Genomic DNA, 13,553 nt, shown 5'->3' with positions numbered 1-13,553 from the left:
TACTGTTTGGGGGCCATAAATTTGGATCTTGACTATATAAATGTCGATATTTGAGAAGTGTCATAGTTCAAGAGGCAATTCCGGTGTGAGCATTAGACAATCATTATTGCCTCTCCCATTATGACACTTGTCAAATATTAGAACATTTATCCGATCAAAACTTTAAAAATATATGGCTCAAGGTGCTATACAAAATCGATTAAGTCATTATAACCACCTTTAATTATTTTATGCAATCTACCTCTATATAATTCAAATTGAAGTATATTGACTCGAACAAAAATTGGCTGGATCGATGGCCTCCCATAAAATTCGGAAACTGTTGCATTGAAAGAAATAATTCAAAAGAGAGACTCGAGGAAGTAATAAAGAACGGTTTTAGAATGTCTCGGGAGCACATCAGGGGCGAATCCAGCATTGTAGTTCAGCTAGGTCGGAGAGATTGACCGCTGACCCGTGACCGTTGACTAATGACCATTGACAATCAACGATAACAAATATAATTCAATACATATGTAAATGCACTAAAACATAAAAATTATATACATATGAAAATATAATTCAATACAACCCAAAAAACTAAAAAAAAAATGTACGATACTATAAACTTAGACGACAACATTCTACGGGGTCTTATAATTTTCTAAACCTAAATTCCCAAATCACAAATCAAATATCATGAATGATAAATTATAACTCATAACTAATACAACATAAATTATTCATCATAAATCACAATTCTCATTTATTCATCATACAGGGACCTCACCTCAATGCCATAAAAAATTAAAATGAAGACAAAAGTGTCGATTAACCTCAAGAATCAAGACCGGCAGTAATTTTCCCAGTTAACATAATCTGTATGAAAATTAAACTTAATCATAAAGACTTAAACTATCATCAATTTCCAACACAAGTTGAATATTTCTCACAAATCATAAAATTCCCAATTCACATATTTACAAAATTTACAAATTCTCCAATTTTCATAAATCATAATCATCACATTTAACATAACAATCAAATTAAATCATCAAAATCAAAAAGAAAAAAATAAACGTTGGTATTCGACATAATTTCTACTTGCATATTTGTTACTATAACACTAGAAAACTTTTCATTTAGAACACAAAAAAAGAAAAATAATTTGACACTAATTCACAATACGAATAATTAAAGTACAATTAGTTACCATCTCCACTTTCTTTTCTTATTTTCTAAAGAAATCCAAGTTGACAGTTTTTTCCTTCTGTTTTTCTCAATTCTGAAACTCAACGCAGCCCTTTAATCAAAATCTTCAATTAAATTATATCAAAAGAAACTAAAGGAAGAATCAATTGTTTTTTTCTTGATATTTTCAAAATTAGGAATAAATAGAATCCACCAAATTAAAATCCCCAAACAACCCACCTTAAAATAGCTCTCTCAACTTTTCAAGAAAAAAGAAACAAAACCAGAAACCCAAAGCTACTGACAAGTTACGAGGCTTTTGTGATGTTTCAGATTTGATATTCTATCAATTTTTGTTATTTTTTATTTTTTAACAAAAAATTCCGAACTTGACGTACATTGACAAGAAAGAAGAGAAACGAGAAGAAGCAAGGTGTTTTGGAGCAATATTGATAAACCTAGACAAAGGGAAGAGGAGAACCAAGGAGCTGACTTAAAAAAAGGCCCAAAATTGGGGGGGGGGGGAGTAGGCCCAATTTCCCAGCATTTTCTTCATCTTTCCTGCTGCAGCTCTGCTTTCCAAGTTTCTTCCCGGCGGACAAGCTTGCTAATGACTGCAATAATGAACATTCCGGCGGATCCAGCTAGGGTGGCCGTCCTAGCTCGCCAGTACCTGGATCTGCCACTGTGTAAGATTAGATTTACATTAATTTGGGGCGTAATTGACACATTCAATTTACATAAATGGGGCACAAATGGATTTCTAGAATTTTGGCTCAAAAATATTGGCTTCTTAAGAATTACATCTTTGCAAATTATGTAGGTAATCGGCTGAAGGAAGTTGAGAATTAATGCCTTGTATCAGTTTGACTCATTAGAATTTATGCGGTGCATGGTTATTAAAAGAATTTATGGCAATGGCAAAATCAACTAGCGGGGAGAGAGAGAACCTCTTCGCCTGCATGGAGAGTTGTCTCCTCCCTAAGCGGAGAGCGGAGAGACTCTCCACACACATAGACCTTCTCTGAGCAGTGCGGAGAGAGAGAACCTCTCCGCGCGTAGACTTTCTCTGCCATACTTATTAGTTTCAAGTTATGATATTGCTAAGTCAAACATAGCATACTATACAGAGGAATACATAATTTGAGCTCATTATGGAGATTGGCTAAACCTTTAGCAACTCAACTAAAAAAAAGCAGCCAAACACAACCTCTATCCAAGCTTGATTCAGTTAGTTTTGTTGCCCATTCCTCATCAAAGAGCAATGGGACTTCATTGAAACACTATGTTGTAAGCGTGTTTTAATGGCTTTAGGCTTGATTCTGAACACTGGGGTGTAAATCTGCAGCCATAATCGTGCACATCTGCAAACTTCGCCGTATATACTGGGATTTTATTACCAGGCGATCAGATAATAGGGTTGGTGTTGGTCCCAGAGTATTTACCACTTTGTGACTCAACTGAAAAATTCTCAAAATAGATCACAAGAAATATAAGAACACGACAAAATTTTTGGCCCAAGGCTTCGGAGGATCAGTGACATCTTCAAACGCTCTCTCTCAATTCTTTTTCTGATGACTTTGAACCTTGTGTTGTATGTTTCCTTGATTGCTTGTCATTAATTTGATGTCTAACTGTTATTTTGGAGTCTTTATTTGGAATTTCTCACAGCTTGGTTTCCTGAAAACCAGTCACCATAAGGTGTCACAGGAGAACATTGAGGAGGTGTCTGATCAACATCATCCATGTGTAGTAATTCAATCGCTGCTCCCTCGAATTTTACAAAGTTTATCAATTGATTTAAACCAAGAAAGTCACGTTGTGCATTTCCACTGTTAGAAGAAGCATCTTCAGAAATTTGTGTTCTGCACTCTACCTCAGAAATTCGAAGTACTGCAGTTCTGCATAATCCTTCTTTCATTTCTTCCCACATAGAGGGATCAAAAGCTACAATCAGATTTTTAACTTTCACATGAAAACTAGTCAACAACCATTTTACCATCTTGGCAATGGTTTTGACTCCTTCATGAACATCAACAGAAGCATTTTCCAATCCTCCATTAACTGCATCATTCTCAAGCTTTCTACAATGATGGCTGGAATAATTCTTCTTACTTTGACAGGAACTGCTAGTTTCTGATTCATCTTGAAAAATATTTGTCTGACGAGGAGTGAGCACGATCTCAAGGTCATCCACCTCAATTTCACAGCCACCATCCTTCCAAGGCATAGTTACCACTAATGAGCCAATAGATCCCTCTTTCACAGAAACAGTTGCTACATTGAACTGAAAAATAAAAGAGATGTAATGGCATTGAAATTGTTTGCATAAGCCTCAGGATAGGATGGGGGGAGGGGGGATGGTGTGTGCCTGTTCCATAAGAAATGTTAAACTGATTCATAATTTTGAATATTCTGAATTGCCAATATCATTCACCTCTTACTATTATTTCTTCTATTAATTATCAACTCTCAAAAGCTCCCAGTTTGTCAAATAACTGTCACGTTTTTCAAATTTTAGCCATCCAAGAACATAAAAATTCTCTCTAGGAGTGTGCAAATCCAACCACCCACCCGGAGAATTATAAAACAGAGGAAGAGATAAGAAAAGAAAGAATTTCAAACTCAATCAAAATTAACATTACATCAACTACTTTAGCATATGAATTAGATGCAGAATCACCATGCAGTCATGCTAATCTCCATTCAAATTAATTAACGAGTAATTTAAGTAACAGTCAATGAAACTTAGTTTAATAAAGTACATGCTATTCGAAGTAGAAAACTAACACCACGCAGCATTCACCACAAACATGTTACGTTATGGACAAATTACCCACAAGTTCACATCAAATTAACGACAATTAAAAAAAAAATCACACCTTCTGGTTTATATAGTCGACGTTGACTGCGAGATCGGAGAGCTGAATGGTGCCGGCGCTGAGCTGGACATCTAGCTGATTTAGATCAATATCTCCCAGTATAAATTTTCCTAATTTTTTCTTCAACAAGAATTTACACAACCTCTTTATCGCCAACCGGGAGAACATCGCCTCCGCCGACTTTGCAATACTCCACGTAAACATCTTTCCTGAATCTCTAAACAATTCTCTTCAATTCCAAGCAAGTTTCAATTTTTTGGTTTTTTTTTTTTTTTCAAAAATTAGGGGGTTTTGAAGTATAATATGTATATTGATAGTTATATATACGGAATTTGCTTTTTCGATGGAGGCTCTCACCTCCATCCAAGCAGGAGAAGATAGAGAGAGAAAGAGAGATTCTGGTTTCGGAGAAAAAGATTGGAAAAGTTTAGGGCGAGCCGTGCTTGGGTGGTATAATTTCGTCGGGTATGTGAAATGCTCATTTAATTATAAAATATTTCAGGCAATTTAATTGCAATAAAACTCAATCACGTTTAAGTTAAAATTACCTTGCTTAGTGGGGAATAAAATAATTTTTTAATAAATTTTGATAAAAGTTAATAAATTTATTATTAAAAAATTATGAATCCCAAAAAATATGTTTAAAATTAATTGTTGACATTGATTGAAATTAAAATTTCACCAAACAAGAACTAAGCCCCTGTTTTACCTCCATTTTGTGGTAATGAGAATGGGTGGAATAGTGTTTTTTTTAAATGAATAGTTGATAAAAAAAAAGTTTGATTTACGTGTAATTTTATTTTATAAAAGATTGTGTAGTGTAAAATAGGAAAGAGAAAAATGAAATGTAATGTAATGAAAATTAAAGGGGACCAAATGAGGGCTAAATATAAATTGAAGACGAGTTTGGGTGGTTTATTTCATAAGCAATGAGGCTAGTATAGGATTTAAGTAAATTTGTATAATAGCATCTTCAAAATACTATTTAAATACAAAATATTCTTTATTTTAAAGAATTATTGGTAAAAAATATGTTTAAAGAGACTCTTTATTTTAACATTTTAAAATTGAAAATTACTCTTTATTCTTAATGTACAATGAACTTATTTAATAAATTGAAAATTTTAATAATATACTTCTTAAACTATACAAATTATATATTAGCTCCTATTTGGTAGGAATTAAAATCAAAATTTTAGTATATTTTTATAAAATTTGATGAAATGTGAATTAAAAAGTCGTTCCCGTGAAATATATTGTTAAAAATAATTATTGATTTTAGCTTAGATCAAAATCTAAATTTTAATTTCTACCTAACAGACTTAAATTGATTGAACATTGATATAAAAAAAAATTATGATAAAATTAAAATAACAGAAGAAATAAAAAAAATGTTTATTAAGCAAGGTAAAATAAGGAGACAAAATAGAAAATATTGTTGAAGTGCATAAAAATTTTGACTCTCTAAATTTGAAGATGCTCTTTACAATGCATTAGATGTTTTTTATTAAAAAAAATCTATTGAAAATGCTCTAATTATATATTACATTTTGTGTGTTTTATGAGAATTTATAATAAGATTATTATGTGTTTGATTTAAAAGATGAGCCTTGTTTGGGCAATATAATTTCAATCATTCATGGTTTATTAAACTAAAAATTCAAGCAGAGGTCCTGAATTGAAAAATCATTTTTCATACGAAAAAAAAAAGGACTTTTTCAACAGTAAATTATTCATTAAAATCTAAAAATTTCAAAAGAAATTAGTGATTTTTGAAGATTAAATTATAAGACTTTTGTGTTGGTTTCAAAAAATAATTATGCGTGAAAGCACAAGTCCTGAGTTAAAAAATCGTACTTTTTCTATGAAATTTTGAATAGTATATAATTTATCAAAATCTGGAAATTTTAAAAATTACTTATTTGAATGTTAAATTATTTGACATTTGCGTTGTTTTCCGATCGGGACAATATTTTGTCAATTTTTATTTTTTATTTTTTATTTTTTTCATATTTAGGAGCCTGTTTGGGAGTGATTTTGAGAATTGATTTTTTGATTGTTGGGAGAAAAGTGGGGTCCACCTGTGAGAGAAGAAGCCAAATATGACGACTGAAATAGTGGAATAACAGTCAAAAAAATAATTTTTTGAGACAAAAAAGCGAAAAGCGCTCCCAAAGAGTTTGTGTAAATTTTGTTGGTGCTCTGGTTTTAGGAAATTATTTAGAGATTAATATAATAATATATAATAGTGCAATAATTGGTGGTTAAAGCAACTTGCTTTAAAAAAAGTGCAGCTCGAGAGGGTACACAAAAGTCAAAACTTTGTCATATTGTGTCGTAAAATGTATAGTTCGGTTTGGCTTAGATTCTCACAATATTGTAATTTCTAGTTCTAAACAATTTGGGAAATCTTCCTCGACAATGGTTAGTTCGCTGTTTGGCTTAGATTATCACAATATTGTAATTTCTAGTTCTAAGCAATTTGGGAAATCTTCCTCGACAATGGTTTTTTCGCCCCCTCTATAAATGCAATCACCCTTCTCTCACATTTTGAACAATTAGACCCCGTTCGACATTCATTCTTTGTGAAAAATAGAATTTTGAGTAGTGATTTTTAGAAAAATATATAGTTAAAAAGTACGAAAAATTATGAATTTATGTGTAGAATATTTTAATGTATGAATGTGTAATTAAAAATGAACGTATAAAAAAAAAGAGTATGAAAATAATGATTGTCAAAACATAGGCTTATTTTATAAATTTTGTGAGTTTGACAAAATATGTTCCTCATTTATTGTAAGTTCACATAATTTTTGCCCATATATTATCATCAGAAACAATATATGTTAATTAATTAAAAGTTAAGGGTAAATATACTAAAAAGAAAATTTAGCAAAATTTGGGAACCTTCATCATGATAATAATAATGATAATTTAGGTAATACCACATAAATCTCATGCAGTAATCTAAAAAAGATAATTCTTGTAATGGATCGTCTATGGCGGCGGCTATGCCAAATATTTTTTGGTCATTATATTTTGAATAATGTTTGATGTACATAATAAATATCATAATGGTGTCCATAATGCTCAAGTAGCGCCCATCATCATTATGTTCAGGGAGGATAATTCTCATATTTTAGCCCCCATTTGTTTCTATTTTAAAAGGTTTTTGGTCCGTTGGCAATGCAATGCCGTCTTTTTTGACTTGGTATCCCACGATGGGACACATTTCAGGAGGGCAACAATCATATAAGCATTCTGCGGTTGAAAAAATGGAAAACATACAGGCACTACAAAATTAATACATTTTTTCCTTTGTTATTTTTCAATAACACATTCATCAATAAAATAATATTATATTTAAATTCAAAAATTTTGTTTTTTTAAACAATACAATCTCCAAAAAATCACTATTCGAAAAATACATTTTTCTTCGAAAGTTAATTTTAATGGAGCCAAACCGAGACTTAGCCCTCGTTTGGTCCCCATTTTCTTTCTCATTCTTTCTTTCTCTCTCTGTTATTTTCATTCATATAATATTTCATAAAATAATATTACAAGTAAATCGAAAACTTTTCGTTCCTTTCAACCAGACATTTAAAAAAAAATATTATTCCAACCATTAAAATTTGAAAAGAATAAGAGCCAAACGAGGGGCTTAATATTCAACAATCAGTTTGTTTTATGTCACACTATGGTACATCATGCTCAAAATACGAGGTCAAGCATTGTTTGTATGTGGTATAACTTTTATTTGATGGGGATTAAAATTAGATTATGATATAAAATTGATGAAATGTGTAATTGAAAAGTCATGGATTCCACGAAATATGTGTTTAAAATTAATTGTCGATTTTAATTTAGATAAAAATATAATTTTAATTCTATCAAACAAGAGCGTAATACATATCGTTAGCAATATCAACTGGAGTTATTTTCAATAATCAAATTGTAGATAATTTAGCCTATGTTAGGCTCATGTTTATAAATATTTTAGTTATTTTTTATTCATATATTTAAAAAAATCCACAAATACTACTTACTTATTTAATCATTCATTTCTATATATTCATCATTTAAATAATTTACGAACACTTTTCAAACGGGATTATAGTAATTTTTGAGTGTATCGGATACCCCATTTTATAATGCTTAAGGATAGTTTTCATCATGTAAGCCGTTCTGTATATTGTCATTGATAGCATGCTCGAACTACTAAATTAAATTAACCAAAGTGGAAGTGGATATGTGGTTTTAAGTGAGATGAACATCGTTAATTACATTAATTTTCACCCAAATTTTGAGTAATTATGACAATAATCGCTGTAATTATTTTCTTATATTGATAGTCACTCAAGTTTCTAACTATTACAGTGCTGATTACTCGGTAAAAAATTTAAGAATAATGCTATGTGACACGTTTAGTTATATAATACCTGGCGTTATAACACTAGTTTAAATGACATACAAATGATAGGACATCTTAAATATAATTAATTTTTTAATACTTAAAGGTGATGGAATTAATTAACTACACTTGCATTGACGTGTTTAGCACCAATTATGCTAGATTACATTAAGGGTCAGTTTGGTAGTGATTTTAAGAATTGATTTTTTGACCGTTAGAGAGAAAAGTGGGGGCCACATGCGAGTGAAGAAGTAAAAAATGATGGCTAGAATGATAAAATAACGATAAAAAAATCAATATTTTAAGGTGAAAAATCACTACCAAATGGGGCCTAATAAAATATCTAACATTAAATCCTACATGATCCCATTAAGCCCCCGTTTGAACCACATTATTGTAAAAATGATAATGAAAAATATAGTCGTTATGAGCTCCATACAAGAGATAAAAAATCAAATATGGTAGTTTGATGTGATGAATAGCAGTCATATTTTTCATTTTAGCGAGAAAATAATGAAGCTCAAACAGGGTCTTAAGTATCACCGTGTCACCAAATGAAGTTATTTATTACTTGAAGTCAACACATTCCTGAAAATCACACCCCAAACCAAGTGGTGAAAATTAGGACAAGGCACTCATACACTAACAAGTCAAGTTGGCTTTGCTTGGCTCGAAACATGTCCAAGCAAGCGAAAGCCAGTCGAGCAGCGTTGAGCTCATCACCGACTCACGAGTTTGCCTAGTTAAAGCGTACGGGCCTCATCCATACATGCTTCTACTCAATGATAGTCCGACGTTAAAAAATAAATTCTTATTTTAAATTCAATTTTTTAAAATCTTTCTTTTTCCCTCAAAATTTTGCCCGTGAATAGGCATGCTTAGGGAAAGTAATTTCCTCACGGTGAAAACAATAATTATTTTAAATTCAATTTTTCAAAATCTTTCTTTTTCCCTCAAATTTTTGCCCGTGAATATGCATGCTTAGGGAAAGTAATTTCCTCACTGTTTCACACTTTAATTTCCTTTTTCATTTTATTTTGAGCATTATTTCCTTTGTTATCTCTCCTGTTTTACCCTTAATAGTAATATTCACTACAGCGATTTTGTGTACTCTTTGGGGGGCATAAATTTGGATCTTGACTATATAAATGTCGATATTTGAGAAGTGTCATAGTTCAAGAGGCAATTACGGTGTGAGCATTAGACAGTCATTATTGCCTCTCCCATTATGACACTTGTCAAATATTAGAACATTTATCCGATCAAAACTTTAAAAATATATGGCTCAAGGTGCTATACAAAATCGATTAAGTCATTATAACCACCTTTAATTATTTTATGCAATCTACCTCTATATAGTAATTCAAATTGAATTATATTGACTCGAACAAAATTGCCTGGATCGATGGCCTCCCATAAAATTCGGAAATTATTTCATTGAAAGAAATAATTCAAAAGAGAGACTCGAGGAAGTAATAAAGAACGGTTTTAGAATGTCTCGGGAGCACATCAGGGACGAATCCAACATTGTAGTTCAACTAGGGCGGAGAAATTAACAGTTGACTTGTGACCGTTGACTAATGACCATTGACAATCAACGTTAACAAATATAATTCAATACATATGTAAATGCACTAAAACATAAAAATTATATACATATAAAAATATAATTCAATACAACCCAAAAAACTAAAAAAAAATGAATGATACTATAAACTTAGACGGCAGCATTCTACGGGATCTCATAATTTTCTAAACCTAAATTCCCAAATCACAAATCAAATATCATGAATGATAAATTATAACTCATAACTAATACAATATAAATTATTCACCATAAATCACAATTCTCATTTATTCATCATACAGGGACCTCACCTCAATGCCATAAAAAATTAAAATGAAGACAAAAGTGTCGATTAACCTCAAGAATCAAGATCGGCAGTAATTTTCCCAGTTAACATAATCTGTATGAAAATTAAACATAAATTAAACTTAATCATAAAGACTTAAACTATCATCAATTTCCAACACAAGTTGAACATTTCTCACAAATCATAAAATTCCCAATTCACATATTTACAAAATTTACAAATTCCCCAATTTTCATAAATCATAATCATCACATTTAACATAACAATCAAATTAAATCATCAAAATCAAAAAGAAAAAAAATAAACGTTGGTATTCGACATAATTTTTACTTGCATATTTGTTACTATAACACCAGAAAACTTTTCATTTAGAACACAAAAAAGAAAAATAATTTGACACTAATTCACAATACGAACAATTAAAGTACAATTAGTTACCATCTCCACTTTCTTTTCTTATTTTCTAAAGAAATCCAAGTTGACAGTTTTTTCCTTCTGTTTTTCTCAATTCTGAAACTCAACCCAGCCCTTTAATCAAAATCTTCAATTAAATTATATCAAAAGAAACTAAAGGAAGAATCAATTGTTTTTTTCTTGATATTTTCAAAATTAGGAATAAATAGAATCCACCAAATTAAAATCCCCAAACAACCCACCTTAAAATAGCTCTCTCAACTTTTCAAGAAAAAAGAAACAAAACCAGAAACCCAAAGCTACTGACAAGTTACGAGGCTTTTGTGATGTTTCAGATTTGATATTCTATCAATTTTTGTTATTTTTTATTTTTTAACAAAAAATTCCGAACTTGACGTACATTGACAAGAAAGAAGAGAAACGAGAAGAAGCTAGGTGTTTTGGAGCAATATTGATAAACCTAGACAAAGGGAAGAGGAGAACCAAGGAGCTGACTTAAAAAAAGGCCCAAAATTGGGGGGGGGGGGGGGGGGGGTGGGGGCTTGGGAGAAAAGGGAGAGAATTCATATGGGGAGGGGGGGGGGGGATTAGGCCAAATTTCCCAGCATCTTCTTCATCTTTGTGCTGCAGCTCTGAGTTTCTTCCCAGCGGACCGGCAGACTAGCTTGCTACTGACTGCAATAATGAACATTTTGGCGGATCCAGCTAGGGCGGCCAGTAGCTGGAGCACATAGATGCAACCAATTTTGTTCAAGCCAATAATTAGGTAAAAAAAATTAATCTTGTCTAGATTAGTGGAGATATCTTTCATGCATTTCATCGTGCATTAATTTAAAGAACTAAAAGACCAAATGTGCAAAACTTTGGATCCAAGATAGAATATATTTATTAAATGCAATTTTCAAGATCGTGATTACATGATTTAGGTCATATTCCAATCCAAATAGAAGCACACGTTTGTATCCAGCAATGGGTGTAAATTAGAGGAGAATGACTTTTACAAATTTATAATTTCGTACTTTTTCTTACAAATTTACGTCTTCATTACACATCTATTAATAACATTGTAAATTATTGTCCAAAAAAATTGTTGGCTCGTCCTGCCAATGGGTAAGCTGGTGGACTCTACTCTCCCCGTAGACGAGCTCAAACTAGCTCACTTGGGAAGCTAGCGACTCAACTCATTTTATTTAACACACTTATCCTGTATGCAAGCTCCAATGTCACCTTGTTTTTAGACACAAGATGATGGAAAAAAAAATTCTTGAAAAGTCTTCCTTTTTTCCCCCCTACAATAATGATGTTTGGCTTTTGATTTGGTATAAGATAATTAAACGAAAACTGTATTTGTCTATTCTATGTTAAATAGGATTTTTTAGTTTCTTGCTTGGAATAAGATTATTTAACTCATGTTTGGTTTGAATAAAAAATAAATTTTTAGTAGATTTTGGTAAAAGTTGATAAAATTTAAGGTTGAAAAGCTGTAAATCACTTAAAATATGTGACCGAAAATGAATTTTGGAAAAAATAAAATTTAAAAATTTGAGACCTAACATGTGCTTGATTCGTGCTTTAATTAGATTCTAAAATTCTCTTTACATTCCTATAAATAGTTTTTCTCTTAAAATTTTATACTCCCTCCCTCACAAAAGATATGTTTGTTTTCCTTTTTCATTCATCCCAAATTATAGCTCACTTTCCTCATTAAGCCTATAAATGCTTTTCAATTTTCTAATATTCCCCTATTTAATGTGCATTGTCATCAACAAATATAAACTACTCATATTTAAATCATTGCTTAATGCAGAGGTATATCAGAAAAATTATATTTTCAACTATATCAATTACATTTTCTTAATTTATATGAAATAAGAAACAGGTATATTATTTGCGGAATGGAAGGAGGATATCCCAAATTTGAGATAGAAATAATCTTGGGTGAGACTTAAAGATCCATTATAGTTTCACCTAGTATTAATGATTTGGAACGTACTTGGGGTTGTGAGGTATGTGAAAGATTTCATAAGATTGTACAATTTATTCATATAGTAAAATATCTCTATTTTTGATAATTTTCACATAAACTTAATGTGTTGTTTTCTCCATATATTCTTCTTTTTTTCATTAATATTTATTTGAACAATAATCATTTGAAAAAATCAAGGAATTGGTCTCACTTCTTGAAAAATATTATTTATTATGCAAAATGATTGTATTGTCTTCTATCACTTCACGATGTCATCTAAGTAATCTAAATGTAAATTTAGTTTGAACTAAATGAGAAGCTTTGCCCTTATTTGTTGTAGTTTAAAATATTGATGAAAATTTAAATTAAAGCTAACAATTAATTTTAACTAAACATTTTTATTAGACCCATAATTTTTATTAATTTTTCAACCACATGTTTATCAATTTTTATCAATAGCTATTTAAAAAATATATTTTAGTTAGACCAAATAGGGAATATACAATAAATAACATTTTTTTTGTTTTTTAACATTGAAAATAAGTACTGCAAGCTATATATTTTTAGATTTGTTGGGGGTCCAAACTCCGACCTCATTAAACGAATAGATCCTCTCAATAACGATCTATTACTAAGGTAGGACGTAATACCCATGAGATTAGCTCGAGTTAAAGACTGTCATCATTTCCAGAGACATAATGAAGTCTAGAAACTTGCCGTAACTAATACACTTTCCACCTTACCCAATTAGACCATGCCACTTAGCGCCATTGACATTAGTACCTCTTGGTCAACCCATCAATTAAAAGTAATGATTAGGTGACATCACACCATCA

The 13,553-nt window shown here is 31.0% G+C and overlaps 1 protein-coding gene across 1 annotated transcript; it reads right to left on the bottom strand.

The window, feature by feature from the left end:
- Positions 1 to 1,722: 1,722 nt before the first annotated feature.
- Positions 1,723 to 4,510, bottom strand: LOC111379421 (autophagy-related protein 2-like). The gene is made up of 6 exons (XM_023002783.1): positions 4,053 to 4,510; positions 2,840 to 3,457; positions 2,571 to 2,630; positions 2,376 to 2,453; positions 2,121 to 2,273; positions 1,723 to 2,001 (listed from the first exon to the last, which is right to left on the bottom strand). The coding sequence occupies exons 1-6, from the start codon at positions 4,254 to 4,256 to the stop codon at positions 1,723 to 1,725; spliced, it is 1,392 nt and encodes a 463-aa protein (XP_022858551.1). The 5' UTR covers positions 4,257 to 4,510.
- Between the last annotated feature and the right edge of the window lie 9,043 nt (positions 4,511 to 13,553).

This window comes from Olea europaea, chromosome 3, assembly GCF_002742605.1.
Source record: "Olea europaea var. sylvestris chromosome 3, O_europaea_v1, whole genome shotgun sequence".
Lineage (NCBI taxonomy): Eukaryota > Viridiplantae > Streptophyta > Magnoliopsida > Lamiales > Oleaceae > Olea > Olea europaea.
Note: the sequence above shows the minus strand (reverse complement) of the source record. Positions and strands in the feature narration are given on the sequence as shown.